Genomic DNA, 13920 nt, shown 5'->3' on the forward strand with positions numbered 1-13920 from the left:
GCCTTGAAGTGGGGGAGTTTCTTTGAAAACCAGTTCTTTCCCTTCCAAAAGCATTGCCGTACAGCAGGAAGCTTTCTGTCCTACTAGAGCAATGACATACTCTTACGGTAAAGGCCTCATCTAACCTGCCCCGGCGCCTTCCATATAAGCAAGGCCACTGCTTCCTGGAGCTTGCCTGCCAACACACTCTAGGCAGGTTCACTGCTTTAACAGGGGACCACTGGGTTGAATTTGTCTATAGCTCTCTCTTAAGGACCAATTACTAAACAAAAATCTGTCTTTATATATCAGAATCGGTTCTACTAAGGCTTCCTCTAATATTTGCTCCGCTTAGACCAAAGTCTGAAACAAACCTCTCTCTCTCTCTCTCCCCTCTCTCTCTCTCTCTCTCTTGACATTAAATGCTAGTAAAAATCATGACAAGCAAGAGAAGCACAAGCTCAGGGTCATCACATGTTGGTGACTTTACATCTGTCACCTTTTCTTCCCTTCAGTTCCTTTCTTGACTTTAAAGGGGAGTAGGGCAGGATTAAGTACCTTTTAAGGTCTGTCTAACCTTAATAATTCTGTTCATGTAAGAGAAGCATTTTCATGTTCTGCCATGCAACAGCACAAATTTAAATCCTTTTCATTCTCCAAAACCACCAGATCCCAACCAATGGAAACAGTAAAAGAAGAAACACAGTATGCTCAAAAGTCCAAGTCTATTATGAAATTCATTGTAAGCACTGACATTCACATCCTTACTACCCACTAGGTGTCACTAAAGACCCATAGCTCAAAAAATCTGGACGAAAACTGGGAAGTACGTGCACTCAGCAACTCTGCCTGCGTTCAGCAATTCTTTTTCATTAACAAGCACTCAGTGTGTAAAGCCTTTGCAGGTTTGATGGTGAGTTTTGATTCCCAGATTTACAGGATAGAAGGAGAGAATTGACTCCTGTTAAGTTACCCTCTGACCTCCACCCATGCACCATGACATGCAGGCACACACAAAATTAAAATATAATAAAACTTTTCTCACTATGTAGCTCTGACTATCCTGGAACTATGTAGACCAGGCTGTCCTTGAACTCAGAGATCTGCCTGCCTCTGCCTCCTGAGTGTGTGTGCCACTATGCCCAACACTTTTTTTTCTTTCTTTCTTTTTCTTTTTTTTTTTTAAGACAGAGTTTTTCTGTGTAGCTTTGCGCCTTTCCTGGAACTCACTCTGTAGCCCAGGCTGGCCTTGAACTCACAGAGATCCGCCTGGCTCTGCCTCCCAGTGCTGGGATTAAAGGCGGCAGCGCCACCCTGCTGCTACCACCACCTGGCTCCACCTCTTAATAAAACTTTTAAAGCATTAAATGTCAAGTAGTATACACACACTTGTTCAAAAGATACAAAACAAACACAGTCTACCCCAACAAGACAAGACCTTTGTGACAGGGGTGTCAACAATAACTATAAAAATGTAAGTTATTTTATATTTAAAAGGAAATGGAAAAAGCCCTCAAAAACTTGTTCTAGGGTTGCGGATTTAGCTCAGTGGTAGAGCGCTTGCCTAGCAAGTGCAAGGCCCTGGGTTTGATCCTCAGCTCAAAAAGAAAAAAAAAAAAACAAAACTTTATCTTAGACATGGCCCACAGTACAATCATTCTTCTTCAATTACTTTTAGTGTTCTGGGACTGAAGTTTACCTAAAAGACACACACTTTTATTTAAAAAGTCACTAAAGAAGTAACTTGTATTCTCAGAATTATCCAAAGAGGGCTGGAGGGCCGGCTCAGTGGTTAAGAGCACTTGTTGCTCTTCAGAGGACCCAGATTCCATTCCCAGCACCCATGTTGGGCAGCTCACGACTGCCTTGAACTCCAGTTCCAAGGGATCCAGCACCCTCTTCTAGCCTCCGTGGGCTCTCACACACACACATTCGCATAAACAGAAAAAAAAAAAAAAAACTACTATCCAAAGAAGCAAGATTCTCTAAGAATGCCTAATTCAAGCTTAACTGAGCTTACAGTAATGGACCGGAAATTTTGAAAATTCAAGAATTCCCTAGATAGATACAGAGATCCACAGCCAGGCACCAGGCTGAGCTCCAGGAATCCAATTGATGAGAGAGAGGATAGATACTGCAGGCGAGGGACGTCGATATCATGATGGGAGGACATGCAGAGATGACCGGCCACACTAGTGGAAGCCCATGAACTGTGGACTGGTGGCTGTGGAGCCCCGTGGGACTGGACTAGGCCCTCTGGATACGGAAGACGGTTGTTTGGCTTGAACTGTTGGGGGGCACCAAGGCAGGGGGTCGGGATCTGTCCCTGGTCTACGGGTAGGCTTCTGGAACCCGGTGCCTGTTGTGTGACACCTTGCACAGCCTTGGTGCAGTGGGAAGGGGCTTGGACCTGCCTAGGTTCAGTGTGCTGGGCTCTGCTGACTCCCCATGGGAGACCTCAGTTTGGGGGATGTGGGGATGCAGGGTGGCTTGGGAAAGAGGGCTGGGGGTGGGAGGAGGGAGGAGGGGGGAATCTGTGGATAGTATGTGGAGTGAGTAGAAAATTTCATAAGAAAAATGAAAGAAAAAAAAGAGTAAAAAAAAAAATACCTAGACAGACTCTTATTTACAAATTTGAATTACCTTTCTCATAAAATACTTTCTCATTATGAGTCATATAAAAATTAAATCTTACAAGGAACCTAAAAATCTAATCCAGTGTCTCATTTTATTGAGAAAGCCGGGTTTGGAGAGGTTAGATGACTGTACAAGGTATGAAAGTAGGTAGAATGTCTTCATCGGGACAAGTTTTCTTTTTATGATACAAGTTCCCAACTGACTTTACAGAAAACCTGTGTGCATGGTTTCTAACACGTTATGTGGCCACACGCCTGACGGAAGGATCCTAGCAAAGTGTCTCCCGCCACACACACAGAGTAATCTACGCCCAAGTGGTAGTGAATGTCTCCCACTTTCACCTCTGCAGCCACCACGACCTGGAATGGAAACAGCTGCCACCAGCCCGCTTTCAAAGTGCCTCGGATTTCTAAAGCTTTAATTCATATACTTGCTATTGGGATTTGGGAGGGTTTTGTTTTCCATTTACTTAGTGTATGGGATACAGAGTGTGCTCCTGGCAGTCAGTGGACAACTCCTTCCATGAAGATCAAAGTCAGGTCATCAAGCTTGGTGGCAAGTGGCAAGTGTGCTTACCAGCTCTCTCTGCAGCCCTGTAACTACGTGAAGCTTAAATTAGGCGTTCAGTGTTAACATTTACAGAGATCTTGAGGAAGCCTGCTCCTCTGGATAACTCTAAGAATGCACATTATTCTTGGAGTAACTAAAAGTAATTTTCTACCAAAAAAAAAAAAGGCAAACACAAAACAAACCTAGAGAGAATCCAATTAATTTCAAGACTAATGGTAGCCTCCTCCCTAATTAGGATGCAGTAGTGTATCCTAATTAAATCCCCTAGCAATGACAAACTATGAAGTTGGCTCTGCTGTAGGGGGAAGGATAGAAAGAGGTGAGTTCAATTACATAGTAATGACAGGATCTTATTTAAGTGTATAATTAAAATCTCTATTATCTTAGTAATATATTGGACTTAATCTAGGTTTGCCAAATTATTTCATCTAACTTCACAAGTATAGTATTGACTTTTCTGTATACGACTGACCATGCCAAATCACAGAAATTCAAGCTGAACACTGTAAGACTATATCCTAGGGATGCTCCACATTAAATAAAAATGGCTGTGGGTGTTTGCTGACACTAGTATAAAGGGGCTATACTGCTAAATATGTATACAGCGAAGAACTTTCCTTTCTTAAAGTGAATAATTTCCCAATACAGAAGGGATTCTCTCACCTAAAATCTATTTCACAGCAAGATCCCAGACCAAAAAGTTTAATGATAAAAGAACATTTAGCCTCTAATTATAACTTTTCTAAATCATAATTTATAGAGGCACTACCAGCTTGAAAAATGATAGCTCCTCTTAGATCCTAGTATTCAAGAAGAAAAAAAAACTCTTTAGCACAGATTAACAATATTATGACATACTATTGGAAGAGTCAGAACAGAATGAACTCATCATCTAGCAAACACTCAACACTAAGAGCTAGAACTTTCCATTAGCCTACCAACAGACCTAGCAAGTCCACATCTATGCATCTCACATCAAGTCTCAACCTGGGTTGCATAGATGCACTTCAGAGGACCCAGGAGCCCTTTGAAATTTTGTTCACAGTCCCACTTACGGAATGGGAAATGTTCTTGGGTCGACCTATCTATGGCTTCCAAGAGACTCATTTAGAACATAGAAGCAACAAGAAGCTGCCCCTTCTGTGAGCAGCAGAAGGCAGCCACAAGATGACACTAACCTACTTAACCCAGTGAAACGTGGGCAGCCTCCACAGCTTCTTCAGGAAGATGAACAGAAAGCATCCAGAACATTCACCTAAATCTGTTTTCACAACTAACGAAACCACCACTGGAAGCAGAGAACATTTAGATTCCTTCTTGCCTAATACTCAAAGATCCACCATGATCAAATTCCCATGAGAATGCAGCAATACAGAAATGTAGTGCAATCCTTTGTAAGGAAGTCCACAGAATAACATTACATTCAAATTTTAACTTTTTATTTTTTTTTTAAGTAAGGAGTGCCATATGTCACCTTTTAAAAGGCTTCTTTTGGGAACAGTCTACATGAAGTGGCACTTTGGGGGTCTTTAGATCCAAGTTCTAAAAATTCTCTTGCAAGTCTGATGAAATTGAAAAAAAGAATATTCCTGGACCAAGTCAAAAGAATCTGAAAAATAGTTGTGTCCCAGTAGAAAGCCTCAGAGTCCTCTCAAGTTCCTCCAAAATGCCACCATACCCCACTTGCTCTAGGTGAAGAATGCATATCCAATTATGTGTTGAGAGTCAATGGTTTCAGGCACATCCTAACATCACTGGTTACTACGCATCATTTCTTGTAGATAAACTGTATTCATATGGTAGGCAGCCATCCAACTTGGATGTCTCTGAGCATTCCAATAGTATGAGTGGGAAGCCGCAGCATAATATTCCTGCCATGCCCTGTAATATGCTCTCCAGTATTCCTCATAATCCTGGTAGGTATCAGAGAAACTCGCATTTGTCTCCCTGTGACAGTCATACCAAGCCTCTTCCTGGGGTTCTGTCTGGACGCGGTAAGAGGAGCGCCGTGGCGGGTTTCTCCGACTCTGCTTAGATCTTTGGTTAGCTCCTTCTTTATGCCTGGCCTTCACCTGGGTTTCAGGAGATTCTTGATACTCTGCTTGAGTTGGGGTATCATTTCCATTCAGAACTTGTTCCAAAGAGAGAGGTCCACCCACAGGTGTACATTCAGAGTCTTTCAACTGAGTGTCAGAAGAGCCTTCCAAGTAAGACTTATTGCCTTTGCTCTGGGAAGAAGTCCTTGAGCTGCAAGAATCGCTCTCACTCTCTGAGTCCCCAGACTGGCTACTACTCGCCAATATCTGTACTCTATCTTCAGGAAGTCTACTTCTCACAAAACCATTCTGAGGATTCACAGTCTGAGCCCCAGGCCCTGTGTAGTGGCGGATAATCTCCACAGGTTTTTCTAACCCCTCTTTAATATAGTGCTCATAATCCTCTACCAGTTCTGCAAAAGTCAAAGTGCACGGCTGATGGACTTTGAAGGAAGACAGGCAAGGAATCTTAGGGAGTGAGCCAGGGGAAGCGTCTTTGGCCTGCTGCTGGCTGCTACTGGAGGAGTCCTCAACAGTGGTCTGACCAGAACTCTTCACTTGCTCTTCCAGTTGTGTGGTACAGCCCAACTCTTCGGGTGGAACAGTCTTTTCTATGTTTCCACACTCTGAGTGGCTTTTCACAGGAAGCTTTTGTTTGCTGCTGTGTTTTGATTTGGCTGACACTGTAGAGACAGAAGTATTTCTAGGGGAAGGCATTTGGTTACCAGGAACTCTGTGAGTTTGGAAGGCTCTCTCCAGTTTGTGAACTTGCTTTTTGGTGGACTGGGTAGGTGTGCTTGGTAAGATGCATGTATGCATCGCAGCTTTAACTTCCACATCCCAATCCAAGCATTCTTCCATCAGGCTGGGAGGAACGGGATCTATATAGAAAAGAAAGAATACGAATTAAAATTCTCAGCCCAGGCATGGTAGTGCACACCTTTAATCCTAGCACCCTGGGGGTAGAGGCAGGTGGATCTCTGTGATTTAGAGGCCTGCCTGGTCTACATATCACACATCAGGCCAGTCAGGGCTACACAGTAAGACACTGTCTCAAGAATAAAACTGCAAAGCCTATAGCTTTGGCTCTAATTCAGTAGGATACTTTTCATGTGTCAAATAGTTACTTGCCTTATCTTCTCTACTTATCAGCTGTTAACACTTTTACTTAGCCTACATATCAACATATGCTTAAATGTCCTAATCTACAAGACACCGAGTAGCAACAGCATGTGCCTCACAAGCCTGTGGTGAGAAACGAATTAACATATATACAGTAGACATATATGTCTATACACTATGTGCTATTATTTTTAATATGTCTACCATCACTATAACTGTAAGAATGTCAAAACTTTTGATTCAAAAGGAAGCTAGGCATGGTGGTGCATGACTTTGATCCCAGCACTTGAGAGGCAGAGGCAGGCATCTCTGTAAGTTCGAGGCCAATCTGGTCTACATAGTGAGTATCAGGACAGAAAGAACTACAAAGAGACCCTGTCTCAAGATAAACAAACAAACAAACAATAAATAAATAAATAAAACCAGAAGAATGTCAAAAGGAAACAGAAACACACACCTGGTAAAGGGAGAAGGTTGATATTACATTTCTGGGCAATTTTCATCATCATATTTTCTTCTTCCCCTCTACAACAGTAGGTCACTGTCAGTCCCAACGTTCCTGAGAGAATGGAGTGACATAGTAACTCATTTCCACAGAAACAACAGTCATCTCGTTAAAGCACTAAACTTCCTTTTCCTTACCAAAGCGGCCAGCTCTGCCAATCCGATGCATGTATGTCTCCCAGTCTAACGGCACATCCAGATTCACTACCAGATTCACCTTCTCAGCATCAATCCCACGGGAGGTCTTGAAGACAATTATTTGTATTAATTACAGCATGGCTACCAATGTATGCTCTTCTCGTATAACCAGAAGTCGGATTTAAAACAGGCAAATATTTAGGAGGGAAAAATTCTATTTCTAATGACTAACTAGGACTAAACTATTTCAAAAACAAACATTAAAGGCATTTTAAGAAAGCACTCCCTCCCCCCACCCCCCCACTAGAAAGCTAATTTTTATCTCTGGCACCTGCTAGATACATTAACTAGAACGGCAACTAGCGACAACACACATCAAGACCGACAGTCCCTCCGACCTCCCAGGAGCTTTACCAAGTCTGTAGAAATGAGGACTCTGCAATGAAACTGCTTCAGTTTAGCCATAGCGTCAAGGCGCTGATTCTGGTTCATGTTACCTAGAGAGACCCACACAAAGGCATTTTACAACTCCTAAGCAAGCCAGGTATGGTGGCACACACTTGCTGTCTGTCATCCTAGCACACAAGAGATTGAGGCAGAAAGAGACAGAGTTCAAGGCCAGCCTAGACTCCATAAGATCCCCTCTCAAAAACAGCAACAAAAACTTAAGATATATTTATCAAATCCACAATAAGAAAGAATCATAATTCCCAGTCTTACTGTTTTAAATAAATACACCAACCAGTTAATTCTATCCTATGCAAATCTGAGTGCTAAAATCTAAAGTTAGTATTTTTCAAAGTACAGTTTAGGTAATCAATTTGAAATTCAAAAATCAATTTTAAATGGTGACATTACAAAGTTTAACAAATACTTCTTAGGGAAAAAGTTCTTACCAACTATTTACAAATCTTATTTTAAGACTCTGTGTATGCCTGTGTCTATGTGTCTGACTGTAAATAGGCTGCATGGGCCTATGCATTCAGAGGCCAGGAGAGGCCATCAGATCCCCAGGAGCAAAACCACCTGGCTTGTTATGTGGGTGGGTGCTGGGGTCCAAACTCCTGTGCACATGATTGCACAGGAAGTGCTTTTAACACTGAGTCCTCTCTATAGCCCACAAAGCTGGTTTTGAAATGTGATCCAGGGCTAAGCTAGCACCCCATTAGGAAATTAGTCTCCCTAGTATCTCATACTGAATTACACTACAACATATAAAACTGAAAGGATCTCATTAACCAAAAATTCCTTTAAATTTTTTCTATTAATCCAGCAATTAATAAACTCTGTGGATAAAGTGAGTCACTTTTGCCTTCCATAGACCATTAAAGTCAATTCACCAGCTGGAGGTATAGCTTTAGAGAAGAGTACTTACCTAGCACATGAAAGACCAAGTCTGATGGTAGGGAGCAGAGAAGATAACTCAGCTAGTCTTAGCATGTTTTTCTATGACAGGGTCTTGCTATGCCACTCACACTGGCCTTAATCTTAATATAGTCAAATATGGCCTCAAGCCCATGACCTTCCTGCTCCAGCCTGGAGAGCACATGGAATAACATAACCCTGCTCAAATTTTGTACTTTAATAATGACTTGATTATATGAAGAAACAAAATGTCTTAAGACCATGAAGATAAATTTTGTTTTATAGAATTAAGTTCTTTGCAAATATAACTCAGAGACTTTAATTAAAGTATTTAAGAGTATTTAAGTATCTCTGATTACTGATTTTCTAAGTTGTTACTACAGACCAAGTTACTCCTTAAAAAAATTAAATTAAAAAAAATCCAGGAGAATGATATCAAATTCCAATGAAAAATAAGCCTGAATTTCCTTTATTATTAGTGCAACCTCACACTCATGAAACAATTCAAAAAGTGATGTTTTTCTCTTGATGTGGAAGGCTTCAAGGCAATACATTAAACAAAAACAAAGAGTTGGACTTGCCTGAAATGCATTCAGTAGGAAAACCTTTAGAAGAAAGGATATCAGCCAAATGTTGAGCTCTACAAGAAAAAAAAGACATTTACAACTTTCAACTACGGCCTCACGCCTATTCTTTTGTTTCTGTTTTGTTTTGTTTTGTTTGTTTGGTTTTTTGTTTTGTTTTGTTTTTTGTTTTTTTTGTTTTTTTTGTTTTTCGAGACAGGGTTTTCTCTGTGTAGCTTTGAGCCTTTCCCAGGAACTCACTCTGTAGCCCAGGCTCGCCTCAAACTCACAGAGATCCGCCTGGCTCTGCCTCCCAAATGTTGGGATTAAAGGCGTGCGCCACCACCGCCCGGCCTTTGTTTCTGTTTTTTAAGTTCCCTGGATTAAGTTATATTACCTGCTGTGCAAATTAGAAAACACCAAAGCTTGATTAAATGGGATTCTACTGAAAAGTTCCTGTAAGTGCTGAGTCTTTTCCTCAAAAATCTTATGAGCCAAAGGGTAAGAATTGACAACTTGGTAGTACTGCTTCAAACCTACAAAGAAGTCAGAAGTCCCCAGTTAAAACAAACACATCTGATGAATTCCAATGGCAACTATGATGTGGTCATAGCCAGTTAGACAAGGGAAGCTCCACAATGTCACACACTAATACTATAAAATCTATACATACCTATGAGGCTTGGATCACTGGGATTCAATCTTACAAATGTGGGATCTCTCATATACCTTGTCAAAGCATTAGCCAAAAATTCAGGATAAGTAGCTGATACTGCCAACATCTGTTTACTGGCAGGTAAAGAAGAATAAATCCAACTGTAAATACAAGAAAACATAGACCATGAAAATTATGCAGACAGCAAACACTACCTGGAAAAACTACAGACAGACACTTAGACACACATTTTTCTAGTCAAGTTAGTTTTCTTACTTTATTTGTTCCTGGAAGCTGCCTTCTTCTAAGAGTTTGTCTGCTTCATCAAGAATAAAGAGACGGATACTGCCCGGATTCAGGTAGTCAAGTTCTATGAGCTGTTTAATTCTACCTATATGCCAGGAAAACAGCAAAGCCTGAAATACTTATGACATATCAAATCTGTACAAACAAACCTCAGGAATGCTTTACTGTATTTATCCACAGGTGAATTTTATACTGCTGAATTTCCTCTCAGTGCACATTCACACACTAGCTCACAATCTTAGTAATCTTAAGTTCTCATCTTGCCTGAATCCCCCACCCTACACACTTTTCATCCCTGATAAATATGGAAAACAAACATCACTGCTATCAAAAGACATAAATGCTAAAACATTGAATTCTAGAGTCTGAGTAACTGACGAGCAAATTACCAGCGAGAACAACAAAAATCTCAATCCATGGCTTAGACAAGTTTCCTCAAAGTCACATCACATCTCAGAAGCCTAGCCCATGTGTATTTTCAAACATGCTTTAGAATGGAGATGAACAGATTCTGTTGATAATCCAGCCTCGTGTCTCACTGGTCTAATGTTCTTCACTTCTAGTGAAAGTCATTATCCCCATCATCAAAGACTCCCATCCAGTGTTCAATTCCTCAAGAACTTCAGCTACCAAAAGGTATTAATAACTTACCAGGAGATCCAACAGCAATATGACACTTTTTAAGTCTGGTTTTGTCTTGAGATAATGGAGTCCCTCCAATAAAGACATGACATTCTAACCCTTCCATTTTTATTCCAATGGATGTAATAACAGAATGTATCTGAACAGCAATTTCTCTTGTGGGAGCCAATATCAAAATCTAAAATAAATTGTAAAATATTACTTTAACAAGTCAGAGGAATACATATGAGTGATGTATTCATTGCATGCTGCACTACTTTTCATTTTAAGACAAGAGAAAATATTCCATTTATTTACTCAGTTAATTTATTTTCTTCTTTCCTTTTTTTTTTTGATTTTTCGAGACAGGGTTTCTCTGTGACTTAGTCCTGGCTGTCCTGGAACTCACTCTGTAGACCAGGCTGGCCTTGAACTCACAGTCACAGAGACCCACCTGCCTCTGCCTCCTGAGTGCTGGGATTAAAGGCGTGCACCACCACTGCCCGGCTTACTCAGTTAATTATTATGAACCTACTATATGGGAGAAAACATACAAGTTGTAAAGAATTTCTCGCTTGGCACTCTGGTTATAATATAAACAAAAAATATATACATGTAATAGCAAGTAATAAAAAGTATGATTAAAAAGATCAAATAGGGAAAAAAGAAAGACCTGACAAGGGAAGTCATTTTAAATGGGGTGATCAGAAAGCCTGTCTGAAGTGAGGTGTGTTGGCATACACCTGTGATTCCATCATGCTGAAAGAGATAATGGAGGACTGCCTCAAATTGAAAACTAGTCTATGTTGCAAGTTTCGGTCCATCTAAAACTATGGAGAGTGTGCCTTCCTCCAACAAACAAACAAAAAGAATTTTAAGAGCTCCATAAGGAAGTAACATTTGAGAAGAGCTAGTTGTGAGACATACCAGAAGAAAAGAAAAACTAAATTCAAAGGCCTTAAGATACACATGAGGAACAGCAAAAAGGCCCATGTATGAGATAAATTTTAAGAGGAATCTATCTCAGAGCTAACTCCCAGGGTTAGATCCCAAAGGCCATGAGAGCCACACATAGTTAAAAACTGCAATATAACAACTGGAGAACATACATGTTGTCACTATAAGAAAATACTGCTTGAGCCAGGCAGTGGTGGCACACGCCTTTAATCCCAGCACTTGGGAGGCAGAGCCAGGTGGATCTCTGTGACTTCACGGCCAGCCCGGGCTACAGATTGAGTTCCAGGAAAGGCACAAAGCTACACAGAGAAACCCTGTCTCAAAAAACCAAAACAAACAAACAAAATACTGTTTGAAAAAAAATTTAAAAAAGACTAGGAAATAATAAAAATGTTTTTTTAAAAGTCCATCCCTTAACTCTGGGTACAAATCACACATGGGGTTCTTTGGTACTTTGATCTCCTTTTCTCTGAAATTCCCCAACGTAAAAAAATTATGTAGTGTTACTTTGATACGCACGCACGCACGCACTTTCAATAATATCAAAAACCTTAAAACTAAAATATGAATTTTACTTAGGTTTAGGATTTGGTATGATGCCAAATATCACAAGCCAAAACTCTCAAACACAACCTAATTTACAAATAGACCAGCCACTGTCCTTAAGTATTTCAGTATCTCCCAGAATTTGGTAGATACAGAACTCAAAAAGGTTCCTAGACAACAAGGGCACACCTTTAATCCCAGCACTTGGGAGGCAGAGGCAGGAGGATCTCTGTGAATTCCAGAGCAAGTTTCAGGACAGCCAAGGCTACACAGAGAAACCCTCTAGAAAAAACAAAACAAAAAAACCAACCACACGAAGTTCTGCCATAGCATATTATATAAACCAAAACTTCTACCTTCTATGTCTAACTCCAATCTAGTAAGTAAAGTACTTAATTGCATAATGATTTTACAAGTTTTTTATTGCATAATGATTTTAATTGACACATATTCAAGATGTAATTACAGAAAATTCCAAATTTAAAAAACTGATATTCACTTCTGTAATTTTCATACGGTTTGGCTCCCATTCAAACTCACCATCTGTGAGGAGTTAGTTTTTCCTAAGTCTAGCTAAAAGTGTCCACGTGCTACACACCCCCCTCTGGATCCTCTGAGTTAAACTCACCTGAGTACTACAGTTTTCAAGAATAAGAGAGTCCAGAGCAATGGTGGAGAATACACAAGTTTTCCCAGTGCCAGACTTAGCTTGAACAATCAAATCTGAGGAAGAAAAAAATAATATCTATCATTAGCTAGATTCACTGAAGCAACTAGATACCGATATGGGATCAGGGAACGACCAGGTTCTCTCCTAAGACCACCTAGTTGTTACCTGTATTTTTTTGGTTGACTCTCAAACGCGCACGAGGCGTGCCTGATCCCTCAATCAACCACCCAGCGGTTTCCCCAGCCCCTGAGTCCCCGAATCTCGACCGCTGATCTTCTCCAACTTGGACTCTGGGCTACAAAGTCAATTGCGCGCCTAGAGCCTTGCGCAGCCCCGCAATGGCGCGGACCCGGGGCCCTGGCGGGCCACGCCGCCCCGTCCCCCGGCTGACCCCGGTCCTCACCGAGCCCGCAGCGCCCCAGCGGGATGGCCTTGAGCTGCACGGGAGACGGCCTCTCGAAACCGGCCGCCCGCAGCCCCTCCAGCACCGGCCGCGACAGCAGCAGCGACTCGAAATCCGCGGGCTCCGCCAGCACCACGTCCCCTGTACGCGTCCGCGGCCCGCCGATGTCGTGAGCCGTCCGCAGGCTCCACGGGGAGCTGGGAGCCGGCTCCGCAGCCGGGACCGGCGCAGCCGCACGCTCGGCCGCCATAGCGGACTCCGCGGTTGTCAAGGCCGCCGGGGCTTCAAAAGCCGCCGCCATGGTAGCCGCGCCTCCAGATCTCGCGATAGTTAGAGTTGAGGCGGGGCTCCTGGGAGCGAGAAGAGGAAAAACTTTATTGTCAGTTTCCCCGAGAAGACACGAACACACCTGGCCTGGAAGTGGAGGGGAGGAACGGAAGTCGGCGGCTGACACGCTGTAGAAAAAAAAAAAAAAAATGTAGCCTGAGGAAGAGGCGGGGGGAGAGCGAAGGAAGAGGAGGCTACCCGTGTTGCCGCCTGCGGCCTGCAGAGGGCGTCGCGTGCCCGCGGTGGGCGCCGCCCGCCTCCCGCGGCTCTGACGGACGGGCTGCGCGGCGCCGGCTGCTCCGGAATCCGGCGCTCCGGGCGCGCTTTGTGACGCAGCGCGCGCGTCCGCCGCCGCCGCCGCCGCTGGGGTCAGCTACCCGGGTCTAGCCGAAGTCTTCGCTCTCCGCACCCTTCCCCACTGTCCCTCGGTGCCCGCGGACAGCGCCCCGGAACACAGCAAGCCGGGGTTTACCACGCTAGGACAGCCCTGTCACGTCGGTGCCCCAGCCCCTTAGCACAGT

At 42.7% G+C, this 13920-nt stretch overlaps 1 protein-coding gene across 1 annotated transcript; it reads right to left on the reverse strand.

Moving 5' to 3' along the window:
- Window positions 1-4608: 4608 nt before the first annotated feature.
- On the reverse strand, window positions 4609-13705 carry Ddx20 (DEAD-box helicase 20). Its single transcript, XM_059266026.1, has 12 exons — window positions 13598-13705; window positions 13073-13422; window positions 12628-12722; window positions 10527-10695; window positions 9846-9960; window positions 9588-9730; window positions 9312-9450; window positions 8933-8991; window positions 7401-7483; window positions 6987-7092; window positions 6802-6903; window positions 4609-6103 (listed from the first exon to the last, which is right to left on the reverse strand). Exons 2-12 carry the CDS (start codon window positions 13371-13373, stop codon window positions 4938-4940), a joined length of 2478 nt encoding a protein of 825 aa, XP_059122009.1. The 5' UTR covers window positions 13374-13422; window positions 13598-13705; the 3' UTR covers window positions 4609-4937.
- Window positions 13706-13920: the final 215 nt, after the last annotated feature.

This window comes from Peromyscus eremicus, chromosome 6, assembly GCF_949786415.1.
Source record: "Peromyscus eremicus chromosome 6, PerEre_H2_v1, whole genome shotgun sequence".
Classification (NCBI taxonomy): Eukaryota; Metazoa; Chordata; class Mammalia; order Rodentia; family Cricetidae; genus Peromyscus; species Peromyscus eremicus.

Coding starts and splice junctions, on each gene's coding strand:
- Ddx20 (XM_059266026.1), bottom strand. CDS start 13,373: ATGGCGGCGGCTTTTGAAGCCCCGGCGGCCTTGACAACCGCGGAGTCC. Junction 9,451..9,587: donor CAGTGATCCAAGCCTCATAG/GTATGTATAGAT, acceptor ACTTCTTTGTAG/GTTTGAAGCAGTACTACCAA. Junction 6,904..6,986: donor TGGCAGAGCTGGCCGCTTTG/GTAAGGAAAAGG, acceptor CCATTCTCTCAG/GAACGTTGGGACTGACAGTG.